The sequence below is a fragment of the Sylvia atricapilla genome, chromosome 9, assembly GCF_009819655.1.
Source record: "Sylvia atricapilla isolate bSylAtr1 chromosome 9, bSylAtr1.pri, whole genome shotgun sequence".
NCBI classification, from domain to species: Eukaryota; Metazoa; Chordata; class Aves; order Passeriformes; family Sylviidae; genus Sylvia; species Sylvia atricapilla.
Genome location: NC_089148.1, coordinates 23,298,302 through 23,316,861, shown reverse-complemented (window position 1 = coordinate 23,316,861; position 18,560 = coordinate 23,298,302). Strand labels below are relative to the sequence as shown.

Below are 18,560 nucleotides of genomic sequence, written 5' to 3'. Positions count from 1 at the left end.
CTGATTTATAACTTCTCTTAGATTAAGGTATTTCAAATAGACAATCTCCTAGACCGAGTTCTTGATAGAATTAAATACATCTTATTCTAGAACAATATCCTCTAGAATTTTAAGATCACACAAAAGCATTTCTCATCCCAGTAACACTGACATTTTAATTTTTATTAAATCACCTAGCAACTTAACCAAAAGTTAATTGAAAGAAACAGAAAGAAAACTAACCAAAAAATCATAACTATGACAAGATTGTAACACTTTGTTGGCAAGAGTTTATGTATGAGAGTTGTGGCATCTCAGCAGCATAAAGAGGATGAGACTGTTCTCAGACACCGTGAAGGATATCCTGCTTCTCTTTTCCAGCAGCTTATAGAGCTACATTTTACAGCAGACATTATAAGATGTAGCTTTAGAAATGATTCTAACTGATAAGGCATAATAAACACAACAGTAATATTTGTCTTCTCTTCCATTTGTTTCCCTTTATGATCTATTAAACAGAAATTCCACATGGTAAAGTTTCAAACCAGCAGTCTCTTGTGCACGCTTGGTAGAACAGCATTTCACTTCTATCACTTTAACAGAGTTATTTGCTAATTCTCAAACATGGCATCAACACTTCTGCCAATTTACAGCACATGGCAGCAGCACTTGAGAATGACAATCTGTGTACAATTTAAAAATCTTAGGCACAACTACCAGTGAATATGTGAAAGGAATATTTGAAACCAAACCCTTCAGTACATTTAATCTTTATGACCAGTTTAAGGGAACACCGTGTCTCTGTGCTTCTGGGTAACACTAAAGTGGGCAAATGGAATGTTATTAAAATCCAGAAACTAAAAGCAATAAAGCTACACAAGAGTGATGGCAAAAAGAAAAAAGCACTCCACTGAGAGATGCCACTGCATCTGTAGACATTTAAAAGTTTCCATGGATTCAGAAAAGGAATGAGCCAACTCAGAACCAAAATAAATTCATTCTAAGCCACACAAGATACACTGAGCATAGACAAATGCCCATAGGAAGATTGCCAGATGCTGGCAGAACATTTGGAGGTATAAATACTTCTTCCTGACTGCTTTTATGCTCTATCCTTTCAGAGACAGATCAGGAGTTTCAGATCAGGAGTTCTTCTGGTACTTGTAAACTATAAATTCACTCTTGTTATTCCATTATAATTCACTTTTTAAATTCACATTTATAAAAGATAAACTAAAATCCCTTATGACAAGTATACTCATCTCAGGCAAATCTTCTGCAAAACAGTATTTGTGCAGATCTCTATATATGGTAACAATAAATACAGCAAAAAAGTCTCTAAACAAAAAATTTATGCACAAAGCTCTCCCTCAAAACCCCCTGGGGTACTACTACAAAAAAACTCCAATATTTTTAACAGGAACAAATCTTTACCTTAAATACAAAGCAAAAGTGAGTGAAATCACTACATTTTATACATAGCTTCTGACATATGGCTCTCAAACATGATGACGAAAAATTTAATATAGTTACTAAAAGTAGTTTAACTGCTTTGGAAGACTTCTTTTTTAAAGGTTGTTCTCACTTACCAGCTGCTAAGGAAACACAACATTGTTCTTTCTCATTTGTAATCTCATTCAGCCTATAGGGAACATCATGTAAGGAAGGAGACAGATCTGGCAGGGAAGAGTATTTTCCTATCCCACATAACTGGATTGAACCCAAGGCAAGGTGTTTAACAAACGTTGATCCATTCTGCACAAAGCTGTAATTCAACATAATTAAATAATTTTGCATTCAATAGTCTATAAAATATACCCATTCACAGAAGGCTACGACAAGCTTTATATGTAAGAAATATAACAAACTAGCAACAAATTAATTCTAGCATTTTACATTAACTGATTTTTTATACAAGATTTAATTTGTAAATCACTCATTTTCCTAAAATGGGTGTCCAATGTTAAGAGTCAGATTAATGCCAATGGAAGTGTTTATAGCATGTACTTCTAGAAAACAGGTTAAAAAAAAAGTTCTTTTGGTTTATTAATGCCTATACACAGACCTAAGACTTCAAAAATACGATAAAAATATTTAACTATTAACAGAAGTTTGTCAAAACTAGCCAGTATTTTTAAAGATCATATTTTTACATATAATACGAAAAACACAAAACAAAAGATCTGTGAAGGCATTGCTTGAAATAGTTCATCCCAATTCCTGACTAGTTGATCGCCAAACATCTTTTCATAAAATATATTACATTCCATGATTTCACAGCCATACCAAATTCTATTCCCATTTTAACATCCCTGCTTTTACAAAACAAGATCAACAGGCTCAGCATATTCATAGCTAGAATAAAGCCTCCACAAAATTAATTTCCCTTTCCTTTGCAAGAAAAAAGAAGACTGAAGATTAAACAGTTATTTCAAAAAGTAACCAGAGTGCTCAGGTAATGGGGAGTAATAATGGAGAAGCCTTGAACAAAGTATCAGCCACAAATACAATCTGGTACTTTCTTAGTTACTTGAACTTAAAGGTATCATTGCATTGGTACCAAAATTGTAAGAAAAAATAAAAGCTTCCAAAGTCTGGCAAAAAAGATGCTGGCTTAGGGTTTCCTCCTCCTACTGCTCAATGGCAATAGTAGTTATAAACTGAAACCCTGGATAGGTGTCTGAGATCTGAGTCTTCCAAACCACCACTGTTAGAAGACAGATTTGATAATTCTCTACCAATTTTACCCTTTCACATTAGAGGAGTATGAAAAGATTCAAATTACATTCTCCAGCAGATAGAAGTCAAAAGGCTCCAATATACACAGATGCCTTTACGGCTCTGATAAAAAGGCCAAGCATACCTCGACATCTGCTGCCATGCCACATCCAGAAGTGTTGTGTATGCTCCCACTAATATTGCATCAAAGTAACATGGGATGAGGTAACGTGGAATTCTCTTCAGGTACACAAACATGGCCTTCAACCATTTACCAACCTATTAAAATATAATAGAATTAGAATTTGATCCATCCAAGTTCTAAAGCCAGTACTTTCAGGATCCCTATTGTTAGTTTTTGTACATGTGTAACACCCCAGTTATGCTGTACCCTTTTGCTCCAAACTTTCAGCTAAAGGACATGAACTCTAAGAAGAGTAGTACAGAGAAATGCATATTGCATCTATACTAAATGAGCCAAAATGTGAAGTATAGAAGGAGGCTATATTTTGCTAGTATTATAGTCCAAAAATGAACTACCATGAAGTTGTAATTAAAATTAAGTAGCAAAGAAAAGTCACAACTCAAAAGGCATCATTATAATCCAAACATGGGAAGGAAGTTTTGCATTGCTAAAAATACAGGACTGAAGAGATGTAGCTTAAGACCAGAAATAAAAAGTTGTCAGAGCTAAATTATGTAGAGCCACTAGTGAATATGACTGTAGGTCTGCGTGTATGACTGTATCTTGGACTCAGGATTCTAGAGCTTCACATCCTTGTATCATTGCAAAACATTTGACACCTGGAAAGTATTTTTCCTTCCTTTTAGTTCTGCTAAATAACATTATGACAACTTTCTAGTAAGTCACTGAAGATTTAAGCCTTGCAGATAAAGAATGCACCTGTCAACATATCACATGATGAGACTACACTAACAGAAAAAGTGTAAAGTTCAGTTTCACATGACTTAGGTCTTTGAAACAGAATGAGATATTACAAATTAAGAACTCAAAAATAAACAGAAAAAAACAATCTTTGCAAAGCAGTAAGTGTGGCAAGTATCAGACTAAGTTATTTTCTAGAAAAGCTCTGTTTCTCAGGGCAGATCTAGCATTCACATCAGTATATTAAACTGTTTTATTCGTTCTTCTCCTTTGTATTACTAGACTTGACTTCAGGAATAGAATGAAGTAAGAATATTAAAGCTTTTATAATATTGTATTTGTTAGGTAAAAAAAATCAGGTCTTGTGAAATAAAGAAGTTTCCATGTAGGAAAAGAAACTATGAAAAGGACCGCACTGTAACACAGCTACAAAGCAAACTTGAATCTCGGAAATTCCTGTCTTCCCAGTGCTTAGTGACTGTAACTGTATCATACTCATGTATGCAGTAGTATTTAGGCACTCTCTTGAAAGTACTTTCATAAAAAAAACCCAAAAAAAAAAAAAAAAAAAAAAAAAAAAAAAAAACCCAAAAGCCATCCCAAAATCTAAGGGAAAAAAATATTGCTAACTTAAGTTTTTTGTTTGAGGACCAGTAAAACAGGGAGGGCCCCCCATAAGCCTTCATGAAAGAGCTAAAAATTCCTTAATGCCCTATATATTTTTCATTTCCCTTTTGCAGTCTATTCTTAAATAGGATTGAGGGGGCGAAGAAAAACATAATAGTGGTTTAACCTACTAGAAGAAATTGCCTAGACAGGAAATATGTTATAGACTGTCTTAATTAAAAAACACGTAACAGTAATTGAAAATGAAACAAAGCAGCAATTTAAAACCCCAAAGTTACCAAATAAGTATTTTTACTCACTTCTGCACAGGTTCCAGCACGCGAAATCAGACGATTACTGACATAATCAATCATCCAGTCTCCAGATCTTAAATTATCACAAAATGGATGACCCAAATCATTCTTTGGTCTAATGTCTGCCATCACTGACATTAACCCTGAAGATACAAACCCAACTCTCTATTAAAAGACATCATTATCACAAAGAGCAATTACAATTCAGGAGGAAAAGGTACATAGCAACAGATGCTTTAACTGGACTGCTTCACTCCATCTGCACAGCAAGTTAAACTATAATCCAAGTCTAGTTTCCTCAGCATAAATCCTAGAAACTTAAAAAAATCATTGCAAATAACCTGCATGATAGAATTTGTATGTTTGATAAATAACAGACGCTCCTCAGTAATCAAGTAATGCCTCAGGTTAGATTACTGCAACTTTTCACTGCAAGTCTATTTGTTTTCCTTTTACTTTAAAAGTCAAGGCACCGGTGTTAAAACACATCCTGGACTGCAGTGTTAAGTTTCAAAGCATTGAGAGAGAAGAGTTTTGTTCAAGTATGAGATTTCCTGGATACAACACCAATTACTAGCATGGTTAAGCAGAAAAAAATTATCTTTTTTTACCAAATGATGGCAGCAGCAATACAACAGCATTATGATATGACCTACATTGAGCAGCTCTCATTTACTTTTTTACTTGACAGAAAAAATAATGCTGAGTCTATTACCTTGGAGGCCTGCATACTTTAGGGGTGACCAGTTTGGTATATTGTAACAGCCTCCACCATCTTCCTGTTCTTCTGCCTCACATCTGTACAGCACTTGATTTAGCTCAGCCAAAGTTAGTTTAGATGCAATTCTGAAAAAACACAGGAGAAAATAAAAGCATAAACCCCCAAAGAAACATTAGTAAGGGGAACTGGGAAAGGATTTCACAAGCAATTCTCATTTCAGACTTAAGTTAAAATATTAAAATATATACAGTTCTTTCAGCAATTCTTGGAAATTAGGAGCCTGATTTTTTTGGTGCTCCAAGATGTTCTCAGATGTTTCAGTGCTTATTTAGAAACACAGTATTAAGCACAAAATCACACCTAAACAATCACACCCCAACACTGAGAAGCAGATCATGTTAGAAAGTCCACCTTAGGCAGCAATTACACAAACTGTTTTTCAGTATTAGCCCCACTTAGTATTATACATATAAGATGATGCCTAAGAGTCTTCATTGCACTCTCACAATTCAAATCCATCTGTATCACCACCACCAAAACTCAACAATCCCTCAGCAGATGTGCATAATATTCTCTGCTCCCCTAGCAGCTCTCTTGGTTCTATGCCAGAAATTTAAAGAACACTTACGAAGAAAATGGTGTTTTTAATATTGGTGCTGAGTGATCATCAGGAAGACTTCCAGACTTAAAATGAGAGCTGAACTGGATCAAATGATTGCGGAGTATCCCCACAGCCTCTTGTGCCTTTGGGTCCAGACTAACTCTATAAATAAGAATGCATATCTTATAGAAATACTGCACTTAGAAGAACTGTTCTCCAGTTTCCTATCACTCTTTTTCAAATTCACACAGCCACATGGCAATTATGATAATGTACCTGAATACTATCACACTTCCTGGTGTTAATCTTTCAAATTCTATTTCTTGAACAAATTCATTTGGCCCTTTTATAGCAGTTCCAGCTTGCTTTATGATTTTACTGTCTTTTATCTGAAAAAAGAAAACAAATTTGCAACTGAAATTCACTGGGTTTTTTTTCTAATATAAAATACCACAAATTAAAAAAATACTACATCAGAACATGGGTGAAGGAGGCTAATTACCTGGATATGCTCTCTGAGTTCCATTGTGAAATTAGGCAATCCATTTATAAAATGTAGATCTTTTTTGTAAGGACTAGCACTTCTCTCAATAGTCCTTGCCTCAAGTACTACTTCATCTATTTTTCCTAGAAAAAGTTAAACCATGTTGCAGCTCTTAGGATATTTGAAATGAAAAAAGCGATTTTTTTGAAATTATGAAGCAAAAGCTAAAACAAAAAACCTGAACATTTCATATCCAAGTCTCTGTTAGCAGAAGAACAGAAACATATGACAAGTAATTTAAATATCTATAAATATTAATTACACACTCATATGCTGTACTGTATTTAAAATGGCAATTTTTACTATTTTATAATAAATTAATAATAAAATCAGATAAGAGCATATCAACCTGTCTTTTACTGGCCATTTAGCTTCCTTAGTTTCCCTAATATCTTTTAGGAGACTGTGCTAGATGGCTTTCCAAACTGCAGCTACAGATGGTTTTCTTTAAAAGGTAAAAGTTTATTATTAATTTACAAATTCTAATTTTCTCTATTCTTTGAAGTCATTTACAGACACAAGGTATACAAGTCATATAAACATCTTAAAATATAAAGTGACTGATTTTGAAACAAGCACACACATGCACTCAAAGAACTGAGTATATTTTAAAAGCCAGTTTGGAAAGCTTCTCTTCAGAAACACTTCCAGGTAATGTATAAAAGTCATTATACTTTGCTACTTTTATGTACAATAAATACTCTGCATAATTAATTAATATTATGTATCCACTCCATACATATTGTCTTTACATTAACTTAGTCAATACAGAGTTCTTATCAAGAGTTTTTCAAGCTACAAAATAGCTACAGATATTTGAAAGCTGAACAGCAATGAAATCAAATAGGATAAAATTTTATCCTTTTTCCTCAGTATAACAGAACAAACAGCAATCCCCCCAAGTCTGCACAATTAACCATCTCACTAGTAACTAGTTCTAGTTCACAGACAAGACCATAACCACCCCCCCCCCCCCCCCCCCCCACACACACACCCTCAAGGGGAGCTTGCAGCAGGAATATTCTTGAATGTTATGAATGTTGAATGTTTCTGAAAACCCTAAGCATTGCAAGTCTATTATTGGTTCTTTAACCACTTTCGGGACATACATATTAGTACATATAAAAGGAGCAATATATACTGAGAGTTATCATATGGATTTCATGTGCACGTGGTTGAAGTTAAAAAGCATGAGTAACTTGAAATATTTGTACATGACAACAGCTCTTGAAAAAAGTCTGTTTACCTGGGATACACATTTCAGGTACTTCTTTACTGTAGAAACAAGTTTTGGGATTCCTGAAGGCAGTTCGACACACAGCCACAACAGACTGGTGTGTGTTAGGGCAGTGTCTGGTCACTGCAACTATATCTTCATCAACTTGATCTACATATACCTAGAAAAGAAATAACATTGCAAATGTGCTCACTCAGAGCACACATATGAAGAAATCCCAGAGTTACCCTCACTTCTTGCCTGATTAAAGCCTTTAGCCCCAAGCTCTTGATGCAGCCTGTTGATGGCCAGCCGTCCTGCCAAAATTCCTGTTTGGAAATTAACCTCACCAGAGGCCAGATATGCTGCTGGATTCCATTTTGAATAAAACCTCTCTTCAGATACTACAGAGATCTGTAAAAAAACAAATTTAAGCAAATATGAACCACTCTGGGAAATAAAAACTACCACACCTTGAGGTCAGAACTGTATAATAAATTAAAATTTCATATGAATCTGCACAATCTGCAGTAAGGCCAGAAAGCAAACTGCTTGGAATTTCAAAGAAACAACATTAAAATAAGTGTTCTAGGATGAGACAGAAGTTATGTTTAAAGGTATCTTAGGAGTTGAACTGGAGACACGCACCTGGTGTGGTACTAGTTCATCATAGCCTTTGGTACTTCCTGTGGCACAGCATGCCATGGAAACAATCATTGCACTAGGAAGAGCATCATATGCAGATCGGTGCTGCATCAAAAAATATATAGGTAATAAATAGTGAAACCAGGAAAATTCAATCCTCCCAATTCAGCATACAGAAGATACACTCAATTTAACAAAAGAAGTGCTAATCCCATGGTCAACATTTTTTCAGTTACAATACAATTACTGGAGAAATTTTCTACAAATGAACTAAGAAAAGCACTTCAGAAAAATCATCAAAATAAGCACTCCCTGCCCACCACTCTCTCTCACTCCTGCCTGTATACAAGCTCAGGAGAACAGGTCAACAAGCAGAAACAGAACTACTTACTCCAGCCGGATGAAAGACTCAAACCAGCTTATTTAGTTACTTTGTATACTTCTCCCCTTGAAAGACTAAATCTTGAATGTCAGAGTACTGTCACAGAATTTTTTTCTGTGCATGAAAGCTTGAGCTGAATTGCATTTGTTCTAAATATTTTTTAGGATATCCAAATTACACCAAGCCCTCCCACAGTTCAGAAATACCACTTCAGTAAACATTAAAGGCAAAATATTTTGTTTTGTTTAGGTGCTCACCTGAATTGGACATTCATTGTCATGTGTAATATCCATAAACAGTGCATGAGCAATAGCTGGCATCAAAGGCCTCAAACGTGGCTGGACAAAAGATCCAACAGGCTCACCTCCAAAGCGATAGACCAACCTCCCTTCTTCATGGCTATTATAGGCAGTCATGGCCTCTAAAGAACAGAACACCTAAGTGTTCGCATAACAGCAACTACCACACAGGACAGCACGCACAAAGGTGTTAATGTGGAATTTAGAAGTTGTTATTTTGGTGTGTTCAATCATTAAAAAAATCAAACATATAGCTATATTCTCCAGTCTGGAAACACAGCCTTGGAATATTAAATTTACTGTAACATATTAAGAAAGAGAAAGCTAATGGAAAAAAAAGGATAAAAAAGCAGAGACCAAACTATTTCTCACAGGCTTAAAAAAACTCATGCAACAAAAATCAGACATGATGCAGGACTTACATAGCAGAAACTGTGCTACAACTCCTTTTTCCTTCAATAAACCAAGAGTGGAAGATTTAACCTTCTGTAAACTAACAAAGGAGGTCTTCCCTTATTTTATGGCTAGTACTGTATTTTTTTTTCCAAGTATCAAAAAAGCCGTTATACAGAACCCGTACTTTTGATTATATGGAGTATGGAATTTAAAATCTGGTAGAAAACTTTTCCTTGAAAAAAGCATGTAATCTATAATCTCTCGTTGGAAAAAGACCACACACGCAGCAAGCCTACCTCTTATTAAGGAGGTAATGCCCAGCCTATTCACAAAGATATTGTCCAGCTCCTCATTTCCTGTGAACAGTTCAGCCACTACATACAAATCGGCTCGCAATTTTCTAGCTGTGTCCAGCATGTACTGCAAAAAGCACAGCCAAAAAAGCCACAGAAAGGGGAAAGGTAGATACAAAAAAGGACAAGTTTCAAAGCTAGGCAGGGATTGGACAATAGGAAAATGCCGTGCAGCAAAGACAAACAGAAAGCCAAAATTAAGGAACAAAACAAGTTGTTACATAGAAGAGGACACACAAACATAAGCAAAACCAAGAATTAGCATACAGCACAGGAGAATTTAAACAGAACATGAAGAAGAAAAGGTAATTGCATAAGCAAAGAACACGAATATGTAAGAAAAATGAAAAAGCATACCAATGTTAGTTTCACATTTAAAACTCCAAACCATACACGACAATCCTACATAATTTTCAACTGCTTATTGTACCTCTAATCAGGCTGGTAATTCCCAGGCGGTTGACAAAAACATTGTCAATGTACTCACTGCCCGTGAAGAGTTCAGCTATCACATAAAGATTAGGTCTGACTGATCTGGCTGTTGCTAGCATCTCCTATAGATCATAATACATTTTTAATGCAAGACATCCACTGTCAGCTATGTATACACAAACATTAACATGAATGTTAACAGAACAGAAATGAATTATTCATATATACAACACATTAAAATATTGATAATGTGGAGGTTTCAGAAAACCATGGTTATATTTTACAGATATTACTTATGGATTAAGTAATTCTAGGAAATTTTCTGTAGACTTTAGGCTAACTATTACTTTGTTTTAGAAGAACATCTTTAAACATACACTAGCAAAGCCTGGATAAAAAGAGATACCTATTGAACTAGGAAATCTCAGCAGCACTTCAGTTAACACCTTTGCAGTTATCATTCCAAAAATAGTAACGCTAAACAAAAGAATTTTTGAAAGGGCTGCATTTAGGAGCTCCTTACAACTAGTGTGGGCAAACCAACTTGTTTTGGAGAGCTCTTCATAGATTTAGGTAAACTCTGTTACAAAGTTAAGAGCAAGTGCTAACAAGCTGCACTACTCCAAACCTATTTAAAGCTGATTTACTAGCTAAGTACAACTTCTGGATGTAGTCAGCTCCCTGGGAAACAAGCAGCACTAGTCTTAGCAATACACCTGCCAGACTAAACTTTTTGCAGGAGCTGATAACCAGCTTTTAAATTCTGTGAAGTGAACCATTTGCTGTTTAATTTAGCAATCGCAAAATATATATGGCAAAAAAAAAAAAAAATGAACCAGTCAGACTTTCAATCAAGTCTTGGCAATGACTCCAGCTCAAACTGACACACTGGATACTGGCAGTCATTGCACCACATCCACAGCTCAGTGAGGGAAAAGCCAGCCAGGCCCATACACATTCACAGCATTTCAGCTAAAGTAGAGAAGTAAAAGATACAATAGCTACACCACTCTACTGTTTAACATAGCTGAAACCGCCTCTGAACATTCAGACAAGAAACCTTGCTTTTATGCTATGACAAAGATTCATTCCCACCTAAACTCTGCCTCCTAAGTCCTGCACTGTTGCTGTGAAATCTGCAGGATCTATTTCACAGACAGGAAGCTGCTTTACAATAAACAAACAAGCTTAATTTTGCGTACCTCAGCTACATGAATAGGTGTTGAGTGACAGTTGTCCAGACGAACACCATGGAAATACTTGGCAGTGATTTCAGTGTATTTTTTCATATGTGCCCAGAGGTATGGGCAGTCTTCAGGTTTATTACCATAACGCAGTTTCACGCTGTCTCCCCAACAAATGAGCTCTCTTCTCAAGTACACATTTGAACCTGCAAAGGAAATAAGTTCACTTTAGTGTATGTAAAACAGAATGTGTATGAAAATGTGGCATTTTCTACTACTGGAGAGCAGAGAAATACTGTAATGAGCAGTAACAGTTCTAAGAAAAACAACAGCAACTCAAAAATCTATATAAACTACACTAATACACAACTTCACACATGGGAATATTTAGCTTCTATAGTGATACTGAAACAATACTTCAGATGAAAATAAAATTCCTTTTAATTCTTCAAAGTAGCATAAAAAATTTAAAAAAGCAGAAAAATAAATCAGAAAAAGAAAAAGCATCAAACAAATGAACAAAATTAGTAGCTTTGTTTTTCACACTGGCCAAATTAAAAAAATAATCTCGCTGTGTTATTATGATCTGTCACAGCCACAATTTACAATTTTATCTTCTATTAACATCAGACTGCGATGGATTTCCAAAGCCAGTAAGTAAAAAACAAACTGTAAATTACAACAAACCCCAAAGCATTCATGTAAGCACAGTCAACCCTTTTCTTCACTAATAGCAGCACAGCCAGATAGACAGAAAAACCATGTTTCTTTGGATGTATGCTATGATTTTTTTCAAAGGATCATTTAGAGAACCGGCTGCATTTGTTTTGCAGCTCCTTTATTGTGCCTTTCTGTACCACATTTTCATATTGTGTTCTCAGTTGAAATAATGCGTGGCATAAAACAAAGGCATAACACAAACATAAAGCACTCATAAACCTGTAGCAAGGTTATGAGAAAAATCTCAGTAATGGAAATTAAGGATGCTAAATAATGCCAGTGATTGAAAGGAAAAAACCACAAAAGTCTGCCTAGAAGAAAGGCGAGAAGGCAACGGAACAAAAACACTCTTCAAATACGCATCAATCCTTGGGAAGAAGAATAAAAGTAAATAAAATTTAGTGAAAGAGGTGTAGATTACTTTGCAAAAATTAAATATTTTCTAACTCTGAAGTATCATTGGATTAGCTTGTAAAGCAGACTCAGACTTTCAGATGTTTTTTAATTACAATTAAATTGGCCTTTGTTTAATTTTATTTACCAGGTGAATGGCTACTCTGAACACAAGCTTTTTTTGCTTTTCTTGGATATCAACACTGTCCCCAAAGGAGTCATAATGCAGTATTTTAGTGCACGGTGATTTCATACCTTATTTTACCTTCACAAGTAATCTGCATACTTAATTTGAATTAACTGGGTCATCTCTTGACTGCCTGACTGCCACTCAGTGGACTTTTCAAGGATCCAGTTTTTGCTCACTAATGCAGTAAAATACTATTCACCTTTTCATTGCATTAGTTTTTCTGCCACACTGTCATTGTCTCATGGAAATGCCAACAAGCACTGGTGTTGGAACAAAGTACAAAGTAAGCAACAAAGACAATGACAAAAGTGGGGAGGCAGGACATCCCCATTTCAGTGGCAGAAAGCTGGCAATTTCCCTCTCAAATCTTGTAAAACTGTACCTCAAATTCCAGTTCTTACAGTTCATCTTTATGCTGAATGGGAAATTAAAGTGCTATAAGCTTAGTATCTGCTATTCTGCAGCTTCATAGGCATACATCTGGAAAAAAGACAGATTAAATAAAATCCTTTTTGCTTTGGCTAGAATGTCAAATGGTTTATAAGAATTCAAATTTCTTTTACAAACCTGGCTCTGCAAAGTTTCTAAGAGGATCATCTCCCATAACCCAGCCATTATGAGCCATGAAATAACAAGCTTTATCTGGCTGATGTATCATAGTTTCCTCTTCCTCCACAGTCAGCTCTTTGAATGGATATGTAAAATACCTATGGAATAGACAGGCAATTAAAAGAGAAAACAAACAGACAAGCACCAAACACATACGGTAACCTAAGATGCAATGCATTATCTTTGAAATTAAAGTATCTGCTATGAACTGGCTTGCACATAATACAGATAAAAAAGAGAGCATCTTGCATAAATGATGGACAGTTTTCTATTTTGAAGGAAGCTTTGAAGGAGCAAGAACAGATGCTGCCACTATGTTGGTGTCAGCTGGTAATATAAGATTAAAGGAATAGCACTTTAGATATGAGCGGCATCAAGAACATAAAACTTGAAAGGTGTAAACTTTCCTAGTTCCACTCCTCTTCCACCTACAGCAACAATTTGCACTATGTAAGGTTTTGATGTGCTCCAAGTATTGTTTCATGTTTCTGATCACATTTGTTTATGAAATAGTTACTGCTGGTGCTTAAAAACCCTGCCAATTTGCTAAGTGACATTTGTCCATGTGAAAGAAAACATATATTTCTACATATAAATATATACTTTTATTGAACTTTGAACTTGCTTTCCCTGGATAGATTCTAGTAGTTTCCAAATAAACAAGAAAACATGTATATACCTGGTAACCAAGGGATGTTTTCTAGTGATAGGTCCCAGCTTAGGACCATTACAAGCAATTCGTTCATAAACCACAGTCCCCACAAGGCAATTGACAGCCTGGAAGTAAATGAATTATGCATTATTGAAAAACTGAATTGCTCCAAATAAATGCAGTATTTGCAATTTAAAACAATTCAGCATTAAAACAGTAATTTCAACACCTGTTCTTGATGGTGACTAGTTTGTCTGTATTGCTCAGCATTTAGTTCCTCAATCCTCTTGCGAAACCAGTTACAACATTCTTCTATTGCAGCTGGTCCATTGCTTCTCAGGAGGACATTAAAAGCAGAGAACAATTAGAAGAAATATTTTAAAAACATGCAGAATAAATTACTAAAAGGAATCAAAAGTTAGTTTTTCCTCATGCCTCAAAATAATGTCTTTTTTTGGCTTTATAAATTTAGCTTCACTTAGATTTTAACCTGCAATCAATAACATGGTACCTGTGTGGTATGAACGTTGCCAGTGCTATGTTCATATCTACAGTACAGCCAAGTCGTCTATAATCAGGATCCTGAAGTATTTGGAGATGTTGATTTGGATCAGATTTAGTGCCCATTTTGCCTGAGAACAAAAAGGAAATGAGTACTCCAAGTAAAATCAGGAATTACATTTAACAGACATACAACTTTCATAATTCTAGCATATCCAATATGTGGGTGGATGAAAGCACTGAAGGGGCACGAAGTCTTTAAAGATTTTCCTAGCCCTCAAAGCAGTCTTATATGCTTAAATCAGCACAGTGGCTGTCTCACATAGTAAAAAACAGCATTTTCCTGTTTTCTCTCTAACTGTTAAATTCTCCTACATCTCTTGAACTGTAAGTATGTAACTCACATACTTCAGCAACAAAATCTTCCTTTACCTTGAGTTAGAAGCGTTTTAAATTGCTGCACAGCTTTGTTAACATCCACTTGGAAAAATTCCCATAGTTTAATTTTTGGATATATATCTTCATAAATTATTTTACGTAAACACTGTAAAAATAAAAATTGCATTAGTTACTAAGGTTGTTAATATAATTAAGAAAAGTTAAAAAAAAAAAGGGGGGGGGAGTAAGGGCTTATTTCACTAAATACATTTGCAAGGTATACACCATTTTTTGTGCATTTCCACAACCCTAGAAATATTCAAGGTTTATTCAGTTACTTCTGCAGTTCATTAGATTATACTTAGTTCTCATTCACTTACATTCAAGTGCTGATCATTTTCAATCAAGGGAGGGACTCCTTTGGCAATACATTTTCCATCAGCCACCATACCAGTCAAATGCCACAGAGCTCTGTCCAGGATCCACGCTGGCTTCAGGTGAGGAGAATTTACAAGGTTATAGCCACATTCCGGATGCATCCTGAGCCATTCACTGTTAGTAGCTTAGAGAAGAAAGGGAGGGGGGAAAAAAGCCCAAACAAAAATGTAAATACATCAGCTGAACCCTTCATGGTATTTTGTAAACATCTTAACACCAAAAAGCTGAGGTACTATAGCACATACAGTTCATTCACATTTAAACTGAAGCTTCCTATGTCAACAGAAAATCATATCTTGTGCAGAAATGTTCTTACTGATTGACTTTTTTGGATCAAAAATACAGCTCCAGAGACTTCAGGAAAACTTTGTTAGGTACATAAAAATAGGCAATGGTATCACAATCCTGAAACACCAAAAATACCCAATTCTAAAACACCGAAAAAAAAAATCAAATTTTTCTTCCAAGAAGTACATTAATTACTGAACGTAAGATACTGATATTCTTTGTGTTGAAAGCCACATGTTTGTCCCAAACTTTTATTATAAAGTTGTTTATTTTTTAATATTCTTCATCTTGTCAAGATGCCACACAGAGCCAGAGAGGAACAGCGCACATACCCCGCCCCACCCCCCCCCCCCCCAAAAAAAAAAAAAAAAGAATTAATGCAAAATATAGTTAAATGGGCATTTAAGAAGGGATTAGCTGTGACACTTGTGTCCATAGAAAGAAGCTGAGTTGCAGGAAGCAACATCACTGAGCCTTACCCAGCAAGATGAGTGCACTGTCTGGAGCATGCAAATGGAACACTCATTCAAGCTAACACTACACTCTGTGTCTACTTGCCAAGCTTTCCTTGCAGCATCAACAAGCACCAGCAGATACGGTGAACATTAAAAATTAACTCAGAGAAGGTAAGGAGATGTTAAAGGGTGTTCCAGACCAAACAGATTATTCCCTCCTGCTCTTTCCTTCTTTATCATTTACTACTTCTGAAGAAACCATTCTTCTCCAGAAAGCAAAACCAGCTTGTTCTGTCCTTCTAACAAGAACTATAATTTACTTTAAAGGAATTTCATAAGTAAATACAGTTAATTCTAAAAAGACAACACATAATTTAAACCTAAAAAAAAAAAAAGTCAACAGGTCTTCCATTAATTCATTAATTCTGCTACAGAAGAGAAGGGTGTTTCCCGATCAGAAGGTGAAGGTAAGCTCCAGTGATTCACAATGTAACACCAAGAGAAATCAAACTCTGCAGAAGAAAAATGATCCAAAACATCACTGGTGATTATATTTGCTACAGGTAAGGGGAAAATAAGTACGGTAAAGAGTATGCATATAGAATAAAGTAAGTATAGGACTATGGAAACACCAAGATGAGGAATTACAAAAAACTTTCTAAAATTTATAACATTCTAAGAAAAATCTGAAATTATTTTCTTAAGTGACTAACTCATTTTTACATAAATTAAACACAAACCTAATATTTAGCTGTGATGTTCATGGCCCAAGATTTCTTTTCTTCGATTCTCTATAAAGCAGGGAAAAGGTGGTGTTTGATATGACTAAGCACTTGAAAGCAAAATTTACTCAAGTGCTATATTGCAACCGTACAATAGTAGCCTCTTGTGAAAGAAAAGGAATACTTAATTTACTTCACTTTATTTTTACTGCCTTATACAATTTATTACAGCCATGGAAAACTCAGAGAAGAAAAAAAACACCAACTATCTTTTCTGTCTCCTAGTGAAAAGTAAATGTGGATATATATTTCTTATTTGAATACACTCAGTTACCAGAGAGGCTTTGTAAGTTTATTTGTGATACTCCTGCAAAGATGCCAAATGCTCAGGGACTTTTCACATCACTGCACGACTTCACTTTTCAAGTTCGGCCACAGATGCTGCCTTTCATTAGAGCCTCAAAGAGACAACCAGAGCTGACTCCCTGTGCTCCCTGCTGTGCGCACAGTGCGGGCTGCTCTCCAGCGTGAACGCCAAACACCTCAGCTTAACGCCTCATCCTGCAGGTGATGCTGCCTGGCTCCCACAGGGGCACAGGGGAAACAAAGCCATTTTTACACAATGGTCTCCACTAGAAAGCACAAACTACCAACAGATAGAACCATGGTAAACCAAAGGTCATGACAGGCAACAAAGGCATCAAGGTTATCCTACTTAATGATCTGAGAACCACAGTCACCTGAATATTTCTATCCTCTTAGAAGACACTTGGAATATTTTTTTACCATAGTACAAATGTTGAGTCATCCATCCCAAGGAAGATTACTTTAACTCTGAATGTGACCTGAAGAAGTCCTTCTACAAATATAGCCAAATAACACGACATTTTTCTTCTCAAATATATTCTGCTTTATAATTATGATTGTTAGATCTTTCTGTCCATCAAAAAAACATTCTCCTTAGTACCATGCAAATATACAGTTAAAAAATGAGAGGATCTCAAGCGTCTCTAAGAGAAATTGGACTTATAGTGGAAAAGTTTAAGAAACTTTTTATCCAGAAGTGGGAGGATCTTTAAAAGCCTGATTCCCTCAGACTCAGAGCCAACAACTACAATTAGTAACTTCTCAAGAAAAAGACAAGGAAAGCATTGTGTTGCAGACTGATCAGACAAGAATGTTTGGCAGCAGACAACACCAAAGAACTAAAGCAAGTAAAGCTTGAAATTCACAAATTATTTATGTTTAGGCATTTTCGAGCCTCAAAAGACACTAATCTACATAACCCCTTGTTGTAGTCTCTGCTATGAGAATGGTAAGTATGATCTTTAGGGTTACAGTATGCAGTAACAACTGCATTATAAACAAAGAAAACTCACTATCCAAATAATCAACATAATTACAAATTATTAAGTACTACAGTTTTCAAGTACTACAAATATTTCATCAGATCTCACAGAAGAAAATCCACTGTTCCTCATGCAATTAAGAAATGTAACACCTTTGATGTATTAACACACCTATGCTTAAAAAAAAAAAAAGCCTGCCCCAGACACAAAGCTGTAACATTCTCCCCATTACTTAATCTTATCTTCTCATCCCAACTCTGTTTCTAGTCTGCATGTTAGACCCAAACTGGAGCAGTTACTTCTAAGCAGCTACAAGCATAATGCCCTATTTAAGAGAAAAGTACTCAGTTTATGCTCATCAAACAATTCATAATACAGACTCTGCTCAAATATATGGGAAATGCACACCACAGATCATGAAGATAGGCAAACTACATAAATACAGATACACAGCTTATTAGCGCTTTTTAAGAAGGGCTGTCCTCGCTCTTTCAGTAGCAATACTAAGTCCTTTTATTCCTGTTACAGAGATGTATCAGTTATAATTGCAAGGAGTTAGCCTGGATTTGAGAGACTCAAAGACAGACAA

At 35.5% G+C, this 18,560-nt stretch overlaps 1 protein-coding gene across 3 annotated transcripts in view; it reads right to left on the bottom strand.

Annotated features, from left to right (window-relative positions):
* Positions 1-18,560, bottom strand: part of AGL (amylo-alpha-1, 6-glucosidase, 4-alpha-glucanotransferase) — a 34,960-nt gene that overhangs the window by 10,803 nt on the left and 5,597 nt on the right. For 2 of the 3 annotated variants that reach the window (XM_066325261.1, XM_066325262.1), the window contains exons 6-24: positions 15,100-15,281; positions 14,774-14,885; positions 14,352-14,472; positions 14,070-14,172; positions 13,868-13,965; positions 13,147-13,286; positions 11,295-11,482; positions 10,091-10,214; positions 8,870-9,033; positions 8,234-8,335; positions 7,847-7,999; positions 7,616-7,766; positions 6,328-6,452; positions 6,102-6,214; positions 5,853-5,987; positions 5,219-5,349; positions 4,510-4,646; positions 2,843-2,976; positions 1,569-1,744 (exon numbers count right to left, since the gene is read on the bottom strand). In XM_066325261.1, coding sequence (XP_066181358.1) covers positions 1,569-1,744; positions 2,843-2,976; positions 4,510-4,646; positions 5,219-5,349; positions 5,853-5,987; positions 6,102-6,214; positions 6,328-6,452; positions 7,616-7,766; positions 7,847-7,999; positions 8,234-8,335; positions 8,870-9,033; positions 10,091-10,214; positions 11,295-11,482; positions 13,147-13,286; positions 13,868-13,965; positions 14,070-14,172; positions 14,352-14,472; positions 14,774-14,885; positions 15,100-15,281 — 2,589 coding nt within the window. Of the gene's footprint in view, positions 1-1,568; positions 1,745-2,842; positions 2,977-4,509; positions 4,647-5,218; positions 5,350-5,852; positions 5,988-6,101; positions 6,215-6,327; positions 6,453-7,615; positions 7,767-7,846; positions 8,000-8,233; positions 8,336-8,869; positions 9,034-9,603; positions 9,728-10,090; positions 10,215-11,294; positions 11,483-13,146; positions 13,287-13,867; positions 13,966-14,069; positions 14,173-14,351; positions 14,473-14,773; positions 14,886-15,099; positions 15,282-18,560 lie in introns of all 3 variants that reach the window. The other variant, XM_066325263.1, reaches the window with a different exon arrangement.